The 24,127-nt window shown below is 40.9% G+C and overlaps 1 protein-coding gene across 4 annotated transcripts in view; it reads left to right on the top strand.

Moving 5' to 3' along the window:
- Positions 1 to 3,296: 3,296 nt before the first annotated feature.
- Positions 3,297 to 24,127, top strand: part of LOC124159055 (adenylate cyclase type 2-like) — a 107,125-nt gene continuing 86,294 nt past the window's right edge. For 2 of the 4 annotated variants that reach the window (XM_046534580.1, XM_046534563.1), the window contains exons 1-2: positions 3,297 to 3,439; positions 16,752 to 16,948. In XM_046534580.1, coding sequence (XP_046390536.1) covers positions 3,433 to 3,439; positions 16,752 to 16,948 — 204 coding nt within the window. In that variant the 5' untranslated portion in view covers positions 3,297 to 3,432. Of the gene's footprint in view, positions 3,440 to 15,760; positions 16,949 to 24,127 lie in introns of those variants that run through there. The other 2 variants (XM_046534573.1, XM_046534588.1) reach the window with 2 other exon arrangements.

Raw genomic sequence — 24,127 nt, 5'->3', positions numbered from 1 at the left:
GCAGTGTAAAGCTGTGAATTGCTAGAACACATGCGTGGATGCGGGACGGTAAAATAGCCCGTTTTAATTTCGTTCATGCATTCGCGCAGTTCCACGCCATTTTGGAAATTAATGCAGCTCTAACCTGCGCAATTCCGTGCCCCGTGTAAAACGGCCTTAAGGCCGAGTTCTCGTGATCGTCTCAGTTTGCACCGGAGGAGGAAGCTATTCGACGCGTGGACCGGCATTTGGCTTTGACTCGTTACCGACATGTCGACGTGCGTGCGATGCACGGCACGGAATTTCCGCGTCGCGCCTAAGGAGGTGCTCCAAGGAGGGGGAGAGGGTTGGACCTTGCCGGGGAGAGAAGGAAGGGCGCGTCGGGAAAGGAGCTGCCCACAGGGTCGACGTATTCTCGTTAGGCGGCGGCCTTCGCGGGTGGACATGTGGCTTAACCAGGTCCGAATCTACGAGCGGGCTTTCTAACCTGCAGTCCATGTACCTTTCTCAGATATTTTTTAAAATTTTCACTGTTAAGTCGTAAGATTAGGATCAGAGTAGTCTAATGCGTAAGCGCTTGGCTGCTGACTGATGGGTCCCGGGTTCTAATCTCGGTTGGGTCCTTCGGTCTCTCGAGTTAAAAGTACTCGAAGCCCAAAGAAAAGAAATAGCCCCCCCTACCAGAGTGTAAACGTACACGTGATTCAGTGGCGGATACAGATGGGGGGGGGGGCGCACCCCCCCCTTGCGGGTCCGCCTGTATTGCCGAACATTGCAAATCCACAATTGTAACTTTTTTATATCATAAGATGGCATTGTCTTTTACATTTTTATAATCACTTTAAATAAATTTTCATATACTTTGCCTGTGACTTGATCATCTTTTATTACGATAAAAGTAAAGACAACTCAAGATATATTGCGCTCCTCCCTTGAGTTTTTTCTGTATCCGCCACTGACGTGATTAGTGTAGTCTGGGGTGGACTCATCCCTTACCTTTCCAAGTCAACCTCAGGGTTGAATGGCTGAGCAAGTCATGGGGTTACGGCCCTGCATGAAAATAAGTTCTAGTGGGAGGATTAGTCGCATCTCTTGGAGAGACAGCATTTAAGCGATCTGAGTGTGGTGTATAGTTATCTACTTCGCTAGAAAAAGTTAATCTTCTTATGTATATTTTATATCCGGATTATATGTGAAACTCATGTCCCCTGTCATTATTTTTTCAAATTACCGAGGATAGGTCTTCCGTCTTCGTTCTTGGCTGTAGCATCTCGTTTCGGCAGGACACGCACCTCGGTTGCCACGACCTTTTCGATTTTTAGAGTGTAGGCGATTGTGCTTTAGCATTTTTATCTTCTAACCCTAAATGCGGCCTTAGGGTCTTCTCATTACGTACCCGAGTTGCTCTCTCCCCTCCATCGCTACAACTAAATTAATTTTAGTGTTTGATTCAACCAACTTCCTAAACCTTGAATGACCTTGCTAAGGCTGTATAAAAAAAGCAACTACGAATCGTAAATACCCCTCTAATCAAACTCTTCTTTTCTACATTAGTTTTAAGTGGTACTGATAGGTAATTAATTATGCTTAAATTCATTACGTTGAGTTTGTTAAGTGTGTTAATCATCGGTTTCCCACTTCAGTATATAATGATAAAAATCATGATTTTTTAAGGCATATGATTCCGGTTGGATTAGAACACGGGAAAAGGAACCGCGTATTAAAAGAAACCAGGCGCTCTGTGCTTTTAGGCTAATGTTTATTAGGGTAAATTTTCTAACAAATGATTTAATCTCTAATGTTTCGTTGGATTAAGTATCATACGTTTGATATAACTTCTACTTTCGAGGAATGTGCCGGGGATAAGGGAAATAAAAATTAGCACGTGCTCTTTTGAACGTACGTGTTTTCCTCTTTACTTGACCTTTTTGGTGGAACGTGTTCTCTATGAGTTTTTCTATCGACCTCATCGAGGATTGATCAAGAGTAGATATTAATCATACGTGATTTTATTTTTAATATTTACCTTAAATTGTACATGTCACCCGAGGCGCACTCTTTAGACGTGTAATTTCCATTAGCTCTCCTCGGCACCACTGTATTTATTGTGTGCTTTAGTCTACGTATCTCACCGTAAGTCGCCTCAATGATCCTATGGTGGGATATGTTAGCTCAGCCGTCAACCAACGAGGAAGATTATTAAACATGCCCCTTTTATCATGGCCTAATTTTTAATACAGCTGATGTTGTCTATGGCAATAATGAATCCTATACATTTCCGTTTGACAGCGCATCTGTATAATTTTTATCGTTACTGTCGGATGATCTTACCTTTATCGTTACGTGGTGATATTCCAAAAAAAAATGCTCTTTGTGTAAACGAAAGATTTCCCTTATTGATGGATCTAGCAATCTAAGCCTTGCATGTTTCCCCCAAATCTCTAGCGGTTCCCAAATTAACCCGAGTATAATGTGCGCCATAATGTTGGCTTGCCATCCCGAGGGCCCACGTTAAATTCCTGCGCTTTCGGCTTTTTTTCAGCGGCTGCCCAATCCCTGCTCGTATTTTTTGTGGAGGTTACAATAAACACAGCACTCCGTCAATCGGACGGGACTTCACCGCGTCATGGACACCTTGGCGCTTTTCGAAGAGAGTAAGTTAGTGACGACTTCGGCGCGAATTGCCTTAGCCGCGAGTCGCCTCCTCCGAATGTCTACCCTAAATACCTCTTTCTTCGCGTAGTAATTTTCTAAGAATCTCTCCCTATTTTGTGTATTTTTTATGAGGGCGTATTTAAGTGGGGAGTTCCGGGCATAGGGAAACACCTTTATCTTTAAGCTGTCTACTGCCTGACGCTTAGAGGAATCGTAGTAGGTACTTCCATTCATCTATTTGTACTGGCGTATTATCCTGTTTTTTTTTGATTTTGAATATTAAATATCAGAGTGTGTGCTTTCTTTAAATGTTTTAACCCAACCCCGCAGTGTTCCTTCTCATCCCCGAAAATACACGCATATTTTATATACCCTACCGATTTACTGTGTCCCTATATATTGTATGATCGATGGTTCGGCTCGTGCGTACCGGATTGTTGGAGAAGAAATGAGAACACTTGAGTGATTTTGGGGAGGATCCTGTCGTCGGAAGGATTGCGAGAGCGAGGAGGACACCTCGAGGCGATCAGGTGACCAGCCACGCCCCCCTACCGCGAACTAGCGTCCCCCCTCTCCCCCCTTTTTACGCTTTGTCCCTCCGCCGCTGTCCGTTTCCTCCTCCTGCCCAAGCGGACCCAGTCCTCGCCGGTGAGTTGCGGCGTGCGGAGAGTCCCGTCCGCGTGGCAGAGCCAATCGTCCAGCTGGTCGACCCACTTCTTCGCTAAGACGACCATTTCTCGGCCGGAGCAGCTGGCGGCTGGGCCGCCGCGGAGGAGTCGACGGCGGGACTCCCCGTCGATGTCAGGTGGGTGGACCCCATGATCGACTCTCGTAACCACCACACCCGCTGACACTACGTGGGCCTCTAAAGAACGTATCGCTCCCGATCGACCGGTCTCTCTTCTTGAGATTATTTCCTCTGAGAATTTAAATCTATCATCTTTTATCGAAATTATCAGGCACTATGTTGTAGAAATTGGCTCTATTTTTTTTCAATCTTGAAGGTAAAATTTTCATGGTTCATATTTAGGTAAATCTGAACGCGGATTTATTTCATTTTTGCCGCTATTATTTCTAAAGCGTAAGTTTTCACCAAATAATACGCTAGGGAAAATGAGTGAATACCAATAGTTAAGCGGGTGTGGAGGGTCCTCTTGACGTGTTTTGTCCTATAACGCGTGGTTTTTTGACTTGAGGTAATATTTTTAACGGAATAATCGCGGACTAGCCTGCAGCTTAGTTTACGGATTCCCGTGCAAATGCTCACAATAAGCGACAATTTCAATTATGGAAAATCACTTGCCTTGCCAGTGATTCGAATCCTAATCACCCGCGTTCGTAGTCGAATCTGCGGTATATTAAGATGCCTTGATAGATCAAGAGGTAGAGTATCATCTGTTACGTGCTGTGAGGAGCCGCGTTCAAATTATGATCCGGTGAAATGATTTTTCCCCTGGAAGTTTTTCGCTGTATTAGTTGACATCAGCAGTCGTAGGTTTGGCTTTGTGGAACAATTACATTTATAAAATTCTTTAAGGTAAGCTAGCTAGTCCGCTGGTATTCCTGGGAAAACTAAATGCTTCCGAGTCTGATATGCAACCATTTTTTAATCAGACAAGAGGGACCCAACGAAGTTGCAGGCAAAGGAGATAGTAATTTATAAATTATCGGTGCCGACGAAAAATGAAAATATACGCTTCCTTGGCTTCGTTTAATGTGATGTCAAACTAGTCTTAATTCACACATTTGAAATTAATTATGAGAGTGATACTGTTCGTGGTTTTAGGGTTCTAATCATCTCCTTGAAATGCTGAAAAAATCAAAGAATGTAGCATTAAGGAGGAAAGGATACTCGGAACAGGTTTCCCTTTTTTTAAATCCGAGTCTGTTGTAGACTCTTGGCAGACGCGTATTTCATTGGCCTTCTATTGATCAACCTGAACAAATCAATGCACAAGAGAGTTTTAAATACAGAGGTGATTGTGCTTGTAATAGAGTACAATCGCCTGTATCAGGCAAAACTCATACCTGCCCTCATTTAGATGACCGACCTAGGAAATTTGATATTAGAGATAAATAAATTTCACAGAAACTACACCGCACAACAACACCGTACAAAAGTGCAACGAGGAGACCACACTGAAAGTTCCTTACAAATCGCTTACGGAATTATGGTTATGTCATGGCGCTAGAGTCAGTGCTTTTGTTAGAGAATTCTAATACTTACGTCCGCCTAATCTTCTCCCTACAAAAAAATTCTGTTTTCATTGAAACTCTTTGCGGTTGGTGGAAAATATGCATCGCCACCTTTAGGGAAAACCCGCATCCTTTCCTTTATCCGTTGTTTGTTTTAATGGATCCGGCCACTTGCGTCTCAGATTGCTTGTTATCGCGGTCTATCTTCTCCCCGCTCGTGTGGAACGAATCTGGTTATTCACTGCTCGCGTAGTCTCTTCCTCGCCCGCAACGAGTGCCTGTACCCGTACGCGCTCTTACTACTGGCGTGTTGTTTTGAAATCGGGGAGTTCGTCTCGTTCCGTTATTCAGGAGCGCGTGCTCGAATCCAAATACGGGAAGGGGAGCCGGTCTCCGTGCGCTGGAGAGAAGGGGAGTCCCAAGCGGGAGTTTAGCCGGCTTAAAATGCGATTGTCGGAAGTGAGGGCAGGTTTCCTAGTCTTTGTCTCAGAATCTAAAATCTATTGGCGCACCAGCGTATCATAGGAACATTTCTCCTTTTAGATTTTCGTGACCTTGTCGATCCTGATGTTTGTCTGTCTACGTGTCTTGGAAGTAATTACCTGCCGTTGAGAGGTAATCATGACGAGGGAAATTCCTTAAATGAATCAAATGTAAAATATGGATGAATTCAAACTACCCTACTGAAGCGGATGCTTCGATTGGTCATCAAAACTCATTGTGCGAAGTGGGCTGTAACTATAGTGCATCGTTTATTGAGTTAGTGCTTATACTTAGGCCCTATTAACCCATAATTGAGACCCCCGCCTCGTCACCAGGACACGTGCTTCTCTAGAGACTGGGCGAGGGGTTGGTCATCTTTTAGTGGAGATCATGTTTGGGTAGAAAAGCAGGGTTCCCACTCAACTGTGAAAACCGTGAATAAGCCGTGAATTTCGTCTACCGTGAAAAAACCTGGAAAAAGCCGTGAATTTCGCCATGAAACCTTAAAATATCTCAATCTTGATAATAATACTACGATTGACTTCGAATTCGATGTTAATCAAATTTCTGGGTCAGGCACGCGGTGACTCAGTCTACGCATTTCTCTACACACGAATATTCGAAGTGTATTAATTGGTCTGTTCTGTATGACGGCACATAGACCGATATTTTCCATTTTAATGGCGGAAGTCTCTTATTTTGTCCAAGCGTTTCAATTTCAGTGGTAGCTTAGGATGGACTTGTATTCGAAAAAGGACGAATGAAATAACTTGCATTTCTAATAGACCCAGAATGAACCATTTATGAAAATTATCTGATTTGTAACTCGAAGTACGGTTTCCACACAAAATGAGGGCACATGCCATATGCTTCGAAATATGAGTTTGCCATTGGAAGTTTACTTTTTAGAAGTTTACGTTTTTGAAGGAAACATTTCTACGGCAAATAAGCTTTCAATTTATGGCAATAGCTCTCAATAGACTGCGCTCACCTCGTTTGAATTTATGTGAATAATAAAGTGTAAGTGAAAAGAACGTGTTTCAGCAGGATTTTATTTTGTCTTTATATATTTCAAACCAAGAGCATTAAAATTATATGAAATTGATTTATTGATTTATTGCAGTCTATAAACATTGTAATAAAATATTTTCCGCGATCTCAGAAAGATTGGGCAAGGGAAATTTGGTTATTGTGCGGTAATTACAACGTGCGCAAAAAACAATCTCTCGGCGAGGAATTAAAAAAGGACTTCCGGTGTTCAGACGGAAGGAGGTCCTAAGGGCATTCGCATATCAAAGGAGGCCATGGTATTCGGCGTCCGGACAATAGCGCGGTTGGATTGGGCCTTTTGTCGGCCCTGAATTTTGCAAACGATATGTGACGTCATAATAGATATCACTTTTCATTGCTGCGTCTACATTCACGGCGTCTGTCGCGTGCGTTAATTTTTAGGTAATATACGGCCAGTGATTGTCTTATTGTTGGATTATTAACGGACCGTGAATTTGACGACATAGAGACGTTTAAAGTATACCGGGACTGGTCGCGGTGATAACTTTTACGGGAGTCACCCGCAATGTACAATCGTGCGAAAGATCCACAGAGAAAAAATCATTCGCTCATCCCGGTCAAGGCGAATGATTTTTTCTCTGTGGATCTTTCGCACGACATAGAGACCGTGAAAACCTGAAAAAAAACCGTGAAAACTTGAAAAAAAAACTGATAATCTGGACAAAACCGTGAATTTCATTATTTAGGTAGACTGGGAATCCTGAAAGGGGATTTGGAATGTGATTTATTATTGACTTTAAGGGAGATTTGAGCTATTTTTCGTATTTTAAAGAAGTTAGTGTCAGTGTCACTTTTTTCTGGAGCTTGTGTATCATAGGACCTATTTGGGGTCTTTTACCTAGCTTAACTAACCCCACGCCACCGCCCCTGTGTCAGGTCTCTTGTGTGCCGATTTTGCACGTTGCCGGGCCCCATCTACGTTCCGCCCTTCTGAAGTACGCGAATTCAAACTATCCATGTGGATGACCATTTTCAAACTGCGTAAATCGCCAAAAAATGTCTTGACTGCGTTTGTCCGAACAGTGATTCGAATTAGAACAGTGGCGTATTGATGTGGGTGGTGGATGGGTGGCGGTTGACCGTAGGGTGTGGTATACGAAAGACCGACCATTGTAGCTCCTGGCTACAAAGCCCTTTAGTAACCATCGCGTGGTAGCCAGGGACAAACATTTCGCAGTTCGAATGTGTGAAATGGTGGACCTTACCTCGACTCATTGATCCCGAAATTAAACACGCGCAGTTCGGATGCGGCCTCCACGACTTGTATTTCAGTCGGCGCCTACGCGAGTATTAGGCTCTCGACGTACCAGTGTTGAATTGGTTCTCAAGTTGGGTAGTGCGACGTCGCCTCTCAGGGAAGCTGCACAGGGCTGCCCATGCAGTGATCCAGTTCTTCCTTTCATGTTGCCTATGAGCACTTAATTCTCCTCGTTTGTATCGCTTTTCTCTTACAAATGGCTTATGTATGGTTTGGAGTGAAATGTTGTGGAATTATTACTTTTATCCGCCGACCCATTGTGCTCTCCTTGAACAACATATCCATAGGGCCGGATTTACCCAAAGTTACGCTGTAGACACTTCTCCATTGAGCGCCCCTCCTCACTTGAGCCCCCCCTTCCCGATTTTTATGATAAGGCATAGCCACTCCCATTAGGTAAGGTTCGGAAAAAAGGAATAAACAGATGTATGGCCGACAGCATAAGTTTATGCTTGAATTTTTACGCAGGGGAAAAAATAGTCAATTCAATTTAAGAAGTAGTAAGCTTGGAGTAAAACTACACGAAACAGTTTTAACTTTTATGCATCTAAAACACTTTATGAATCCCCTTTCCAAAAAAAAGTCTAGCCTTTATTCATACAACAAAAAAGAAGAGTAACTTAAAAGATAAAAACGTTACGTACTGCTGTAACTGAATGAACTACCGCCCTTGAAGGCACCCCTTGGACTACAACGTCCTTACACCTGTTTTGCCTCACGGTAAATCCGGCCCTGTATACCCATGTGTAAGGTAGCGAACCATAGGATTATTATGCGTGTGAATGGACGAATGAATGTGACCGCGATGAAGTGAAAGTAAGGTGATATGTTTGATATCGATTATTTTGATTTCCTAACGATCTTATTGTTACGGACGGATTTAATTACGAGTTAAATGTTGACTGCTCTGGTATTTCAGTATTAGTAGACTTTTTCTTTGTTTTGGTAAACGGAAAGTTTCCTATGGCTATTGCAGAATTGAAAGTTGTTAATATTATTTCATCACCATTGAGGCATTCGTTTTGGTGATGCGTAGCATACTCGCCTCACGTAAGAAATCGAGGCCCCTAAAGAATACAAATGTCCTTCAAAAGAAAGCCGGCACCACACATGTAAACGCATAACGGTTACGTCGATGAATATCTCGTATTCTTCTGGGTTAGTCACATATTATAGCTTTTAATTTTCAAGTCACTCGTCACCTGGCTATGGCTGCAATGCCTTTTGGCGACATGTGCTGCCGAATTTTAGCGCTGGAAGTTATTTCGTAAAGTTTCATTGCGTGAATGAAATGCTTGATACGTCCCTACTGCAGGGATTCGTCGTAGGTACTAAATGATACTGGAACATTGACTAGAGAAAGGATTTTGGCTGATCATTGGTACCATTTTTGCTCGTCGTAAGGAAGAATCGTGACTATGCAAAAGATGGGAAAAGAGGATTTACCTTTTAAATCGTTTCGTGAAAATTCTATGGTTCAGTGGCGTAAATATGGGGGGGGGGAGGACGAGAGGAATAGATCCCCCTCCCCCCAAAGCCTCAGAAACAAAGAAACACTTAAAGACATCGTCCAGTTTTGTCTAATAAGAACTACATCTGCTTTAAGATAAATTTGAAGTGACAAAATTATGTAAAATGTATTTCAGGCATGTCGTTTTTCAAAAATTTTCCCGGTCCCCCCGTTGCCTGGGGGGGGGGGGGGTCGCCACCTCATGCCATCCCATCCCCCCCAAAACATATTCCTAGTTACGCCTACGTTAGGAGTTTTAGTTGATTGTGCCTTGATCAGGTTTAAGTTCTAACCTCAGCGTATACTGTGTTGTGAGTGTAATTAAAACGCAGATAAAATATGTGTGTTGAAGATAGTATTTAGATGGACCTACTCGCTCGCTGATTCTCTCAAGGACAGCGTTGTGCTTCGCCGGGTGAATTTTGAGATTGAACGGGTGGATATCATGAGGTCCTTATGCTTCAATGCAAAAAGTAATCGTAGTAATTCGACTCAATGCTAGATAATTACGGTGAAAACATGTTCATAAATATTCGAGAGGATCTTAAAATTAGTATAAGTGATCTCGTTTCTCGTAGATAATTGAGATATAACTTCATCATGCTTATTTTAACCAAATCTGAGGCCTTGAATCTCCACTTATAAAAACGTAATAAGTGATGCGCGTAGCTGCCCGAAGATGGCGTGGGAAAATTATTTTTTCGCTCGTGGTGTCAGTTAAATACATTTTTCGAAAAATTTATGGCATTCTATGAAATTTTCACCTAAATTTTGTTATAATTATTAAATTTCTTGTTTAGATTTATGTATTATTACTGGAAAGAGGTGAAACCGAATTATTCTTATTTTTTCAGTTTTCAACGTAGAATGTAGTACATCAGAAACTCAAAGTCATAGATTATTAATATTGGTTTTCCATTCGATTTATTCTTGTTGAACTGACTGAGATTCTCCTGCACCCATTCATAAACACCACTCTGTTCTCTCCCGTTCAACATCAAAACTGATACCATGATCAATTTGGCTTGCTTGCTTATATTTTTGCTGCAATGCTGGAACTTATTCTGCATCGTCTGAATCTCTGCGCCTTCTCTTGTTTTGTAAAAATGTTTGTTGCACTTAACCCATCGTTCGTCCTCGTCTCACATTTTTATCTTCACTGGAATCTTAGTTCACTTTCGGGTTATCCGCATTTGAGTTTTCCATCATTATTTTATGTCTGGTCCGTTTGGTCTCAGTGGTGTAACTATGAGGGAGGATGAGGGGATATACCCCAAATCCTCAGCGAAATAAAATAATTATTTGAAACTATTGCCTAGTTTTGACTATGATTACTGAATCTACTGAAAGATAAGTTTTTAGTGACAAAATTATGTAAAATGTATTTCTAGGCATGTTATTTTTCAAAAATTTTCCCGGAACCCCGTTGCCTGGGGGGGAGAGTCGTCACCCCAGGCCATCCCACTCCCCTCCAAAGCATATTCCTAGTTACGCCACTGTCTTGTCTAGTATCCTTACCGTGCGATATACCTTTTATAATTCATTTGCATCGTTGATATTCCAAGCTCACATAATTTCTAACGTTTTTATGTATTTATTTCATAAAGCCTCTCAGGAAGGCTGCGCGTTTCGTCAAAAACCGCTACGGGCGTACAGACAGTGTTACCCAGATGTTAAGCGAATTAGGCTGGGAGCCGTTGGAGACTCGGAGGCTGCGCGCTAGGCTTAGATTGCTTGAGCAATTGAGAATGGATATATTTAAGAGCGACACAGAGAACATAATCTTAGAGCCACACTATATTTCCAGGTCCGACAGAAGCGATAAATTAAGAGAGATTTTTAGCCGAACGGATAGATATAAGAATTCGTTTTTCCCCCGAACAATAAAGGACTTTAATAAACGCTTGTCCCAACCTCGTTAGAGCACTTCTTCTTTTTTTTTTTTTAATAGCTGTAAACGGCTGGTGTCCTAACACCCCCTGCCACACGCCTTTTAGGCGGCTTGCGGGGTATTATGTAGATGTAGATGTAGATGAACACATCTTATGATGCGTTTATGTATTTGTTAAGCTTATGAAAGCAGTTGTTGCGACAAAGCTTATTCTGGTGTTTTCCGATTAATCCGAACTCCTCTGGCTCTGAATCGTGGAAGTTTTTGGAGAGAGAAACGGGTGCAGCTAGGGATTGAATTTTGAAAGTTTACATCTGCGGAAGATCCGGCTGTAGCTGAGTCAGCGTAGGCAATCGTAATTTTCCGTGCCGATTTTCAGTTTGACTACCCGTGTTCACTCTGTTTAAATTTCGAAACGCCTGGTCTGATTTTTACTATCTCTGCGCCTTGTAAACCTTGGTCTCTGAATGAAGTGTGAGGTCATATTATCAACCCAACGCTCTAACCGATGGATCTACGATGAAGCGGCCTTGATTTCTTGGGACGCATGAGGAAAACAGGACGATTATTCCGCTATTTCTTTTCAAACAAAGCCTCTGTGCTGTGATCGCCGTGATTAATTTGCTTCCTGTGACTTTCTTAAGGAACTATCGAGACAATTTTGTGTAGTTTTTAGTGTAATGTGTTAAGATTAAAAAGTCACAATCATCACTACTCATGTTTGTGACTTATATCTAGTCATCTACTTGGACTTTTAAAAATATTGTATTTATAAATATAAGTGATACATTACGTGCTGTAATAGCCTAGTTACTGGAAAAAATAGGTAGCCTCTGTTGAAGTTAATTTTTAGTGATACGATATATCTCTCCCTCCCATCTTTATAGTAATCGGTTAACAATGCAGAGCAGACTATGACTATGCGAAAAATTTAGTTTCGAAGGTACCAGGGGTGCAAATTTTGAGATAGCTTTTTCTGTGTTGGGTACTTATAAGTAACTAAACTGGCAGCCGTAGGAATATACAATAAAGTGAGTCCGGATAATTGTAAAAATAATTTTCTTTAATATTTCAAATTAAATGCCTTATATTTAAAAATGATTGTTTTCTTCTCACCCTAAATGAATGAGAAGAAAGTGGACGTAAATGCGTAACATTATAACCTTTAAGTGTAATAGAGTGACAAGTGGAGCCCTCCTCATCCTCAGGATTAAAAAAATACATCATTGGTTAGTTTTTGAAAGATTACGCCTTATAGTCGTGATATTAATGCAAGTGTTCTGGAAAAAAATTGTCAGCTATGGCATTTCATTCAAGAGACCAAAGCCATCGTACTCTTGATGTATGCGAGGAAATATTGCCAATGTATTGTAATTGTTCAGCTACAACATGGACTGTTGACGTCCTAGTTAGTCGTACAATAATCAGTTTTCTTCCATTCTGTTGGCCCTGTCAAACCTTAGTATTTATATAACTACTTCCACTTTTGGCTCTACTTTGTTCTTCTATTTTGAACAATATTTATTAAAATGTGTGATTAGTGGATTCATTTTGACATTTTACGGTATCTTCATAGTAACGGTGGTGGTCAAAAATTCAGTGCAATCAAATAGCTAAACTAGATGCTTTACTTTTTTTGAACAGGATCTTAAGAAATGTCAGTATGAAAGTCGTGGAGGCAACATGAAATTCCTCTCATTTTTTAAATCAATTTTCACTCGGTAATGCTTCACCTCCCGCGAGTCTTGCATTGATAGATTGCATGGCATGGATGTTCGAGCACCTTTGATTGTTAAGTTAAAAACCCCGATGTAAAAGGCCAATGGAGCTGTTTTCGGCGGTCCTGGAATAAATAAATAAATATTCAGTCATCTTGGTTACTAAGCGAAAAGGGGATGCTGAAAACGGTGTGAGAGGAAAAATTTCGGTGAACGGGGATGGAGATGTAAATAGTAGGGTTTGTGGATGGAATGAGGGGAAATCAGTGGCGGATTCAGGGGGGTCACAGGGGTCTAGAACCCTCCCCAAAATTGATAATTGTTTTTAATTTTATATTTTTCATAGTCTTTGTATACTTGTGAAGGATTACAAGGGGTGTTCATGCAAATGCACGGCTACACGTACCAAACTTTTGAGAAATTGGGGTTGTATTTATCGTAGAGCGTAGCATTCCCGGCAAAATATTTTTCACGGGGATCGTCGCTCTCTCCTGGGGAGTGTCCCATACTCCCCCGACCCAGGTCATGACCCCCCCCCCCCCCACAAAATTTGATGCTGAATCCTCCCTCGGGGGAAATAAGCCTTATTATGAATCGAAGAGGGAAGTTGAATATGGTTAGGGGGGAGGAAGACAGGCGATTCGCCCAATATCCTGCCTTGACCGGTAGAATATTTAATAATTATTATTAAGTTCGTCACGTCTGTTCGATACTTCGTAGACTTCCTACTCCTCCAACACCGTTGAAATCACTAAGGCAGCCTTCAGGGGAGGACCCCTCACGGTCGTGGCCAGCCACGCGATGGTACGGCTCGTTGTTTTTGATATGGTGGCTCTCCATAATTTCCGGGGAGCAGTCGGAGCTTGAGGGGCAGGGGGGTGGAGGAGGGCGTCCATCCGTAGATAACAACTTAGCCGCCGCCGCTTGCTGTGAGTCACATGGTCACTCGTGGATGTGGACTTTAAAATCGCGCATTCCATCACGGTCGTATCTTAAACTGCGTGATAAGCAGTGACTGGACTCGTGTTTTTTTTTGTTGAAGGCTCTCCCATGTCCAATCACCGTCGCTGTTTTCTGTGCGTAATTGCTCTCTCAGAAACGGTGGTGTCATCCGCCAAATTTATCCTGGTTTATTTTTGGGAGATTCAATATGTGTGGGCGTCTCAGCGAGCGAGTCTCCATTTTTTCCCCTAATATCATTGCAACTTAAAAGCGAATCAATTTTGTTTCCTCTCTTTCTAGGAAATCTTCTTGTTATTTAGGTTTTGGCGCTTTCGGCCTTAATTTTTTTTCGAATCTTTTTTCGATGCAGCGAACGAGGTATTTTTCCACCCCCGGAGGAACTCATTTGAATCCGAGTCACAATCAAGTAACGAAACTCCCTTGACGACGATGGCTGAACGGACGACCTTGGCGCAACGTGGCGAGTACACTATCCGCCTGGGTAGCAGATCGTAGCCATGTGGAGTGAAATATGTGAAAGTTTTCATCTGCGCGAAAGAGTCGCTCATCCCAGAATTTCTCATTGTTCTCGTCGACTCGTTAACTTGTAGTAGCAAGATGGCTTTCCTATCAGGCTCATATGCCTGTATATGAGCTTGATTATAGAGTGTAGTTTCATTTTTTCTCAACTGTATGAACTTTCTCTCGTCACTTCGCCTCTGTATTGATGGAGATCGGTATTATCAAGAAACTTGGAAATATAAATATTGCTAATTTGCTGTGGATTTGTGTTTAAAGTAACTGGTCCTTAGTACATTGCTATAGTGTAGTAATATACTGTGACGATAAAGACTCGTTTAAAAAAATGCATCCGAGTACTTAGAGAAACTACTCATAAAAGTGGGCTTATTGTAGCTAAAATTAGATTCTTTTTCCTGCGATGATGAAGCAGGTTTTATTTTTCATTTGAAAGAAAAACCTCGTTCTATTAATCAGTAATTAGTGAGCGTCAAGCATAAAAAATTTCGACAACAATTTATATTCACATTTAGAAATGAGATATTGGTAGTTTTCTTTTTTCACCTTTGACTAAAATATCCAATGTGCAAAATCATTTTTCAGTCGCTCGTTTACTGGTCTTCTAGCATTAACTCTTATACGATTATACATATGAGGTATTTAAACTTACCAAACGCCGTAGAAATTGCGTCGAAACTTTGATCTATGCAGAAGTAAATCGAACGAGTAATTATTTGCACTAAATGTTAAAATGAAACAAAAAGGTAAAGTCCTTTATTTAAACTTATGTTTACATAACAATTGAAAACGCTAATATGGTGTCCTCATGGATGCGGGTGCAAGTCCCGCCTTCGTCATAAAACTCATATGTGGTTATTTTGTGAAATGGCATTTTTATTGTAACGTTTATGTAGTCACAATAACGAGAGTCTCAACGAATAGTAAGCTAGCGAGAGTGGGTAGGTAGAATGCCCATGGGTCACTCTAGTGGATCATATGGAAAAAATTCTGGTACCCTCTCCGCTCAACCATGCTCGACTGATTTTTTGTTGCCACAACTGTCCGCTGACGACTGTCATCATATCATTAGGTACCTACTCTGAGCTGTGGTTACGGAGCAAGTACCTGAAACTGAAGCACACCGCTATTCCTTTGTAATCGTGCGAAGTGTCTGGCGGGGTGCATCTTTAGAGTGGCAATTGGGAGAGCGCTTTGTTTTGCTCCAATTTCTGCATTCGGCCACTTGAGCACGCTTTGCGTCTCATTTGAGGACCGCTTTCGCCCCCTCCTCTGTTTTTCCTTTTTTCATCCGCGAGTGGGGACGTTATCTTTTTCCTTCTTTGGGAGGCATGTTGCGATCCATATCTGTCTTCCCGGACCCACTCGCTCAACAGCACTTTGTCCCACACCTTCCGCACCGTATCTCGCTCGGCTGAGTCCAAAAGACTCATCTCCCCCCCCCTTGCGGTGGAAAGCGAGCTGTTGAGGGAGGGGCGAGAGGGGGCGGGGTGGTGGTGGTGGAGAAATAGCGAGCAATCCAGCCCTCAGGCACGATCGAGGAGTCGTCCCGAACGGTTGCGATCCGGGCCTAGGCTTTGAGTTGATTTGGGAGAGTTGTCTCCCATCCCCACACCGCATCAGTGACGTTCTCACCGTGTTCAGTGCTCATCTTCTGGTCAATTTGAAAGGCCGCACATTGATTTCGCACTCCAAATCTCATAAAATCCAGCTCCGATCTTCTCAAGGAAGGAATTCGTTCCCGTTTATAGCAGATCCACATTCGCCGCTGGTTCGCGTTTCCAAACGAGAAGGAGAAGTGTGTCTCCCCGCTGTCTGGGGAGTCCTTAACGCCCCCTGACCGATTGTTACGTCCTCTCCATTTTCCGAAGGAAAGGAAATCGACATGTTTCGGCGTCCTCCTCCGTTCCGTTCTGAATTCCTTAAGGGGGAGCGTTGAATGCGTCTTCGAGAATCCGGTCCCTCGGCATTGCGAGCCGTCACCGGTCTTCGCCGACGCTTGGCGAATAATGTGCATTGAGCGGTAGATAGGAAGAGATTTGGGAGGAAAGGTCCACCATCTCATTCACTACGGCCGACACCATGCAAGAGATCTGCGACCGGCACACTGCGCTGGCGCGTGCGAGAGATAGAGGAAAATCGGGAGGCGCCTAACTGATATAGACGAATTAATTGTCGAGAGTGTCCCGATTGGGGCGATCGCCTATTGTCACCGAACGCTGGGGCAAAATCTATCGAAAATAATGAGATTACCACTACCTTCTTCCACGGCCGAGCGTGCTGTAGCTCTGGAGTTCCAATACGAAGCGTAGGAGTGTGTCCTGCCGAGCTGACACGATCGGTCTCGTCTTATTTACCGGGCGCAGGCCCAGTCGAGGTTCCGGTCGGGGAAAGACCACATATTTAACCCGCTTGCAGGCCTCTACCCTGCTCTACTACCCTCTGACAGTGTCCAGTGTGTGTTTTTGTGTTGGAGTGTGAGTGACCGGCGGCTCTCTCGTCCCCTTTTAGCAGCAGTGTCCGTCGAGGATCGTCGCCCGCCGCGGGAGCGGAAGTGCGAGATGGAGTCGACGGCAGCCGGTGGGATGGAACTGCTCACCCTCAACTCCATCCACTCCCAGAAGAATCCGAGTCAAGTGTCCCTCTACATGAAGGATGCCTCTTCGACGGAGATGGACGAGGACAGCTGGTCGTGGTCGTACCTCAGGGTGAGTGATAATTTCTTTCCATTTCCCCAGTGATCGCGGCACGGAGACCCATACATATATTTTAAATTAATCTGCAATTTTTCCATTTAAATGTTTATTTTCGGTTTTAAAATTTGTCTGTTAGATTTTGTCTTCCTTTGTAACTATGGAGCACGAAAGCAAATTCGTCGTTTTATTAACCTTTCTAATAAACAAGCAGTGAAGAATTTTAAAATTCTTTCTGGAATATATTGTCGCAGAAGATTCCTCGTGGAAGTTTCTGTTTCGATGTGTGGATCACTCTGTTATGAATTCTAAGCACATAGCTTTCTTATGTCTGAAACCAGGCAAAGAAATTACCTTTTCGGTTCATCCATGAGTCCTAAATTTTGCGACTGGATGAACTATCTAAACTTTTAAGGGGCTCTTATTTTTATTAACTTTTTTGCCTTTATTCGGTTTCGCATCTATTGAAAAGCTATTTGAAAGATCTGAGGCATCGGAATCCCGCGTTGTTTTGTGGTCTCCGGATCAATTAATTGGCGGTTAGCCGAGGAATGCGCACAATTGTCCCCTCACTATTCCCAAATAGAACTTAAGCTTGCATAAACTTATCAGAAGGCGATGCAGCTTCCAGGAATTAAAATTTGGAAGAGAAAATTACAAAAGTTTTATGTCCTACCTACGTTTACCCTAGACAAGTGCTTTTATCTTAGTTACTCCGAAGTAAATTATGGAGAGCTCATATTTGATTGATTACTGCAAGTATTTTTATCGCGTAATATGCTATGATATTGAAAGATTTTTAAGTCATATCACCTGGCAGGATGTGCTCTCTATTTCAGAAGAGGCCTTTCTCCGCCTCAACCGGCCGTATTTTGCCTTTCTTCGTGTAAAGTGCTCATTAAAAACTTAGGTTATCATAATGAAATTTACAGTGAAAATATTGTAGACCTTTGCCATGATCACATGGCAGGATTGTTATGTTTTCCTCTTTGATCGTGTCAAGAGGTGTGCTTACCTGGAAGGATATCTAACCGCAGAAGTTGTAGAACCTAACGTAAAATACGGTAACGGTAATGAGATAACGACGCAAAAGACGCGTCTAACGCAACCGAAAGTAGCACTACGGGGTTTTGGAGCATGAGATGTGCCTTCCTACCTACTTTGGTCGTAATCCGTGCAGCCGTATGGAAACGCATAGCGGACAGACAGTCCTCTTTTACATATATAGATTTTATGTATGCGCAAATACTAGGGTGAAATTTTCAAATATTGGACACAGGTAAATGTAGCCAGGCGTCTTCTTTATAAGCCCTGAAAATTTCATGGTATTATCTCAAGTGTTAAACGAGTTACGCGTCACGATAAGAGACCTGTCGAAAACTTTTCGCCCAAATTATTCAGAGATGTCTCCTTTGTGATTTTTTTTGTATTCTGCTAGGAAGACTATTATAAGAATTGAACTGCTCAAAATTAGGGCTTAAATAAAAGTTGAATTGACACTAAGTTATTGATGATATTTACGTAATATTGATCATTTTATATTGTATAGTTTCGAGAACTTCATTTTACCATGTAATTTACACCACTGTCTTCACATAAAGAATAATGGTGAATACGTAAAAATTGGGAAATGTACCTATTTATACATTTCTATGATAGAAGGGCAGCTATCTAGAAGGGGACCTAAATAGAATACTACTTCTTATTCGCCATAAGTCGTTCCCTACTCATGATAGTCCCAAGTTCTGGGAATATTTCTGTCCACTCGTTATCAATCTGTTTATACTTGGCTGATCCATTTCTTTTCATTCATATTGTTAATAATTCATTTTCTTTAAATTTTACCGCTTCCAACGGCAGCCGGAAAATTCGCTGAATTTTGCGAGGGAAAAAAACTGTAGGAAGCAATAATTGTAAGCCCAGAATTTGAGGAAGTATTCAGAATGCTATTTTTTATGAATGTAATACATAATCCATTAAATTCATTCAATAGAATTCGGCGTATAATGTTTAGGATAGCTTAATCGAACGTTGCGTATTGCCTTCGATGTTGATGAACTACCAGATAAATAAAGTAAGTCGACGAGTTCAAAATTGGATACAAGAAAATAATTTGTTGTCTGCGTAGCTATTCTCAGAGGAGCAAAAAACTGTATTTGAGACTTTTAAAGAGATAATTATTTCGAATACGAGGGAAATTATTCATTGTGAAGCGAGCCTAAATGGAATTTCTTTACCGGCCTTAAAGATACTGACATCAGTTTCCAGGTATGTCGGTGGCTTTGTATTGCCATCAAGAAGAACATCAATAGTCATAATTCTGGGAATTTTGTGTCATGTGTATAATTATCTGATTCAATTATATTCTGTATAGACGTTATAGTTCTCGGTATTCCAATGAAATCGGTCATCTAAGGGTACGCTACGCGCTTATGAAAAAATTCCTCAATTTTTATGTCCATTCGTAAAAAATATTTGTAGTTCCTTGCATACTCCGTGTTTTAGTGGAAATTTCTGTTGAAATTAATATGAGCATAGTTCCGGTGGTAGCCTTCGGCGTTAATTGATATGGATCGATGTTGCTATTGCACTTTAGAGATAAAGAGATATTTTTAGAGATAATCAACCACCAGATCGATTTTCGACGAGCTCACACTGTGGAAACTCATTGTAATAAGATATAAACAGCCGTAGTAATTTTTCGCACTGATTTTGGATAATCGTGGAAAATTAATGCGGCTGTTTTTATCTTAGTATCATCAAACACGCTGTACTTAGGGCTTATTGCTACTTTGATTATTGTCGCAAATCTGTAATTTTTCCATGATCGAATGTGGGAAAAATCTCATCAATCGACCACAACTTATTGAGGGAATTTAGACAAACTTTAATAAGCATACCTACACATTTGATGACATTATAAAGCTGCAGGAATCTCTTAATAAAAGGAAACTTACCTTCCCACTCGTCTTTCAACACGGTTCTTCGATGTCATGGATATTTGTCAAGTTCTTGGTGGATTATAATCAAATGGAAGCGAAGTTCATAGGATCGTATTTCCTGGTTTGCTTGTGATTGGAATTAATCTTACATCATCATCCTTTTAAAGATTGCCTTGTCAATTCTTTCTCTCCCTCCCTTCTTCCGTCAGCCGCAGTATAATCCCTCTTTCATAAGTTCCTGCGTAAACATCATATGCAACTGGCTAGAAATATTCAACTTTTGACATAGCTCACGCCATGACTGTCAACGAGTTCATATTTCCTCCTGCTCGTTGTATTTCCGAACAATATTTTTCTTAAGTCTATCGATATTTTAGTTTCTAAGACCCTCCATCGGATTTAGTACCTATTTATTCACGAAAATACTTCTTACACTTTCAATGGGTACCATTTATGTTAGTTTGCTACCTGAACGAATTTGAGGTTATTTTTTCCCTGTTCTTTAATCGTCAGGTGTTTGGAGGTAGTATCGTTATCGACGTGCCCGCGGCTGTTTCCGAGTATTCCATACATTGCCTCCTGCTATCTGGCATATTTATAAGTACGCAGGTTACAGTTCCATGTCGACAACTTTTTAATTATTTTTTTGGTGAGGTTAACGAAGAATATAAGCCTAAAAATCAATGCTGTTATACATATTTACTTGCATATCGATGGCTAAGTTCTAACAACACGTCTCTCAAAATTTTGCCGGTTTGACACAGTATCTTAAACAAATTGTGATAACATTAAAAAATAAAATTCAAGCAAAAATCAACTCTTTTTTGGCAAATTTATGTTTCTTTTTCAGTTTTATGAATTTTTGGTTTTTAATCTTAGCATACAATAAGAAAAAATTAATAGTTTTTTTGCTCTCTTGAAAAGTTGTTATTTTTGAGATACGCTTTGTTAGAACTTAGCCATCGATATATGCTCTATTTCGTACCATCGAGGAAACCAATTCTCGAGTCAGTTAACTCGGATCATTTATCCTATTACCAGCAAGGAAGATATTTCTTTGGATCTAACGAACTTTGGGGTTAATTAGAGTTTATGAGCTACGTTTTTTAGTATTAGCTGGGATTTATAAAATATCCCTTAGATTTTTGATATTTCTTAAATCTTCAGTAGTAACATACTCTACATTTCATAAGGGTTAACTACGTGACAGAAAAGTGCACGAACCGCCTGACATGATTTTCTGAGTATCATCGAGTATGATAAATATAAATGAAATGAAACGGATTTTGATCACTTCGCAATTCCAAAGGGAAACTATAATAATAACTGAGAAGTAACGCTCCAGCGTTGATAGCATGACTAATTTTCAATAAGACTATGTACTGATAATATTGTAGCCACCCTTCGGGCAAGATACGCTCGATTGCTAATGACGCAATCCCCGTTAATTCTCCCTCCTCCCGATGCGTCAGTGGATAGTAAGCTATTTCAAAATTCCTTCAAAATTATGGCACAACTGTCATCGTGCACACTCTCCTAGGAACAGACCTGCTTTATTGATACGTTACTAACTCTCATTGCATTGCGTTTTATTAGATATTTTTAAAATTACGAAATTGGGCTTATTTTTGAAAGTCATCCCACAAGCGTCTTCCCAAAATGCCCTTTATCGAGTTTCGTTGGGTGTCATTCTCCTCACTTTGCCACTTTTTCTTTTCCCCGGCTTTTGTTTGCCATGTGCAGCTCCCATTTTTCGAAATAACCCGCATATCTCTATCAAAGTGGATGACCTCGGTAGCCGTGCGCTCGAAATAATAATCTTACTACTGTCGATGACAGTTTTATTTCCTTTACATAACAGTGGAATTAGTCCGAGGTGATTTTTTTCGTCGCCTCGCTTTGTGATGAGTCTGTTTCAGCTATCTCCTCATCCGGAAGAATGTTGCCTTAAAATAAATCAATTTCAAACCATTTTCCAATGAGATAAGTTCCATTTTGCTGTTCTGCTCTTGGGATACATCTTCTTCGGTACAACACCGGTTTTCCTCTAATGCTTTCGCGCCATTTAAAATTATTTTGAAGCGTATTTCAATATTTTGGTCACCTTTAATTTTATTTGCATTTCTTAGGATTGAAAAAAATATTCGACTCTAATTCGAACAGTAATAATATATAATTAAAAAATGGAGATGCTGCATAAAAGACAGCCTGGTTCTTAAGGAAAGTTTTTGCTGTGAAACCCTCATTTTTTCAGCAGAAGTACGAATGGGATGAATTGCTACAATAAACGCCTCCGAAGGACATTTCATGGACATAATTTATTTTCTCAATTTAAAATTTTAGGATCCAATTTCGTCCGATTAAAACTCTTCCTCCGAGTTCACGTATGTTTGTCCGGATTTCTGGTTTTCTGGCGCTATTTCATTGCATTTTGATACCTCGAAGCCATATTGTATTTATAAATGATTGCTTGAAGCAATGTTATGAGGACGAATGAATGCGGTTTTTTTTTACAATGGATCCATTGGATTTTTCACCAAGGTCTGACTTGGACATGCTCGTGGGGTCAAACTTGAGAATCCAGTTCAATAAAAAGCAATCCCCGGTCGTAGTGGAGGAGCTCCGTCTCTTTCTTCGATAAAACTGTAAAATCCACGTAAAATTATGTTTTTGCCGTAGATGCCATCTCAAGGCTACGTCTGTACACATTGTAATATTTACCACGGGTGGAGATGATGTTTGAGGGATGGCTTATCCATCGATTGCTATGGTAACTTACATTGAAAAGTTTGTTCGGTCTTTTACTTCAAGTAATTTCTGCGGCCTTACGAGGCCTCCCTGGGCTGCGTTGTGTTTTAACTAATACCAATATTTCCTTTCATCCCACTTCTTACAAATAGTGGCGGTAACCATGGGCGCACCCAGCGGGGGGCAGGAGGGGGCAGCTTCCCCCCTACAAGCGAAGATAAATGTAGTTCAAAACGAAAGTTTTCAACAAATTTTCTTTGGAAGAAAATGATATTAGTGTAAGATAGGGAACTAAAATAAAAATCATTATTTTTCAAGCAAATAATAATTATAAAGGGTAATTAATCGCTTTGATTATTTTCTTGATTTTGGTTTCCTTTACCTTTAATGTGCTAAAATGTTACAACTTGAACAACCACGGCTAACTCCCCCCCCCTAATTTTGATCCAAGGTACTCCCTTGGCGGTAACCACGCGATCAGTCGATACTTGGCATCCTCATGTTTGGAGAATTATCGTAATCCCATCAAATTTCACTCCTTTGGGTGAGGTCCGCTAATAATTCGAACACATAGCATAATTTCTCAAATAATGTTGCATTGCGATACTCCGTCCAGTTTTGTCTCGCGGTAATATATTTGTTCGAAATTCTTGGCTGAAGCTGACTAACACCGTCATTTTTCTCATTAATTTCGGGATAGCGGCAGTCATATATCAAATATAGGCTTCGTAATTTTCAGGATTGGCCGTAATGGAGTAACTATCTATGTTTTTTTGTGATTGCTGACCGTTGTCTTTCTGTCCCTGAAAAATCACGTGAAATCTCTTCAGCCTGCATAGTGTGTATTACGTTTTAGACAATTAAGATAGTAAAATACTTCTTTTGTCCGGGGCTATTATCAATAGGTCCAGAAATAACATGCTACACAGTGATGAAATTACAGCATGCTATGGAAAGAAGCAGTTAAGGTGCCCCGTTAGGTAATTGTTATGGCGTGTATATTACTCATGATTAAGATAAATTAACTTCATGTTAATTAAAAGGCTGATAATATTAACTGTGTGCTGGTAGTTTTCGAGGAATTGTGAAACCTTTGTCATGAAAAACTACATAAAACTTTGATAACGTTTTCTAGGCGATCAAAGTGTTTTCACTTTTTATAAGTTCTTTAGGATTCAGATTTTAATGTAAAAAATGTAATAAATATGAAATTACTATTTCATGCGTGTAGTATTATTGTATGACGAAATTATTGTACTTAACATTTGCTACTATGCATTTGAATATATTTATTTTCAAAACATTAATTTGTTTTACATTGTATATATTTGCGATGTATAAAATCGTAACTAAAATGGATACCCTTGGATATATAAAATGATCGATGTGCAAACTCGGATTTGGGGAAAAAGTGCAATCCATGTAATGGTCATAGTGATGGAGGCCGTCATCCTCATTCCGTTATTATTAAAAAATGCACTTGCTAGATGCACGCACCCTTGGT

Source organism: Ischnura elegans, chromosome 1 (genome assembly GCF_921293095.1).
Source record: "Ischnura elegans chromosome 1, ioIscEleg1.1, whole genome shotgun sequence".
Taxonomy (NCBI): Eukaryota; Metazoa; Arthropoda; class Insecta; order Odonata; family Coenagrionidae; genus Ischnura; species Ischnura elegans.
The sequence above is the reverse complement of the archived record's forward strand: the minus strand, read 5'-3'. Positions and strand labels throughout refer to the sequence as shown.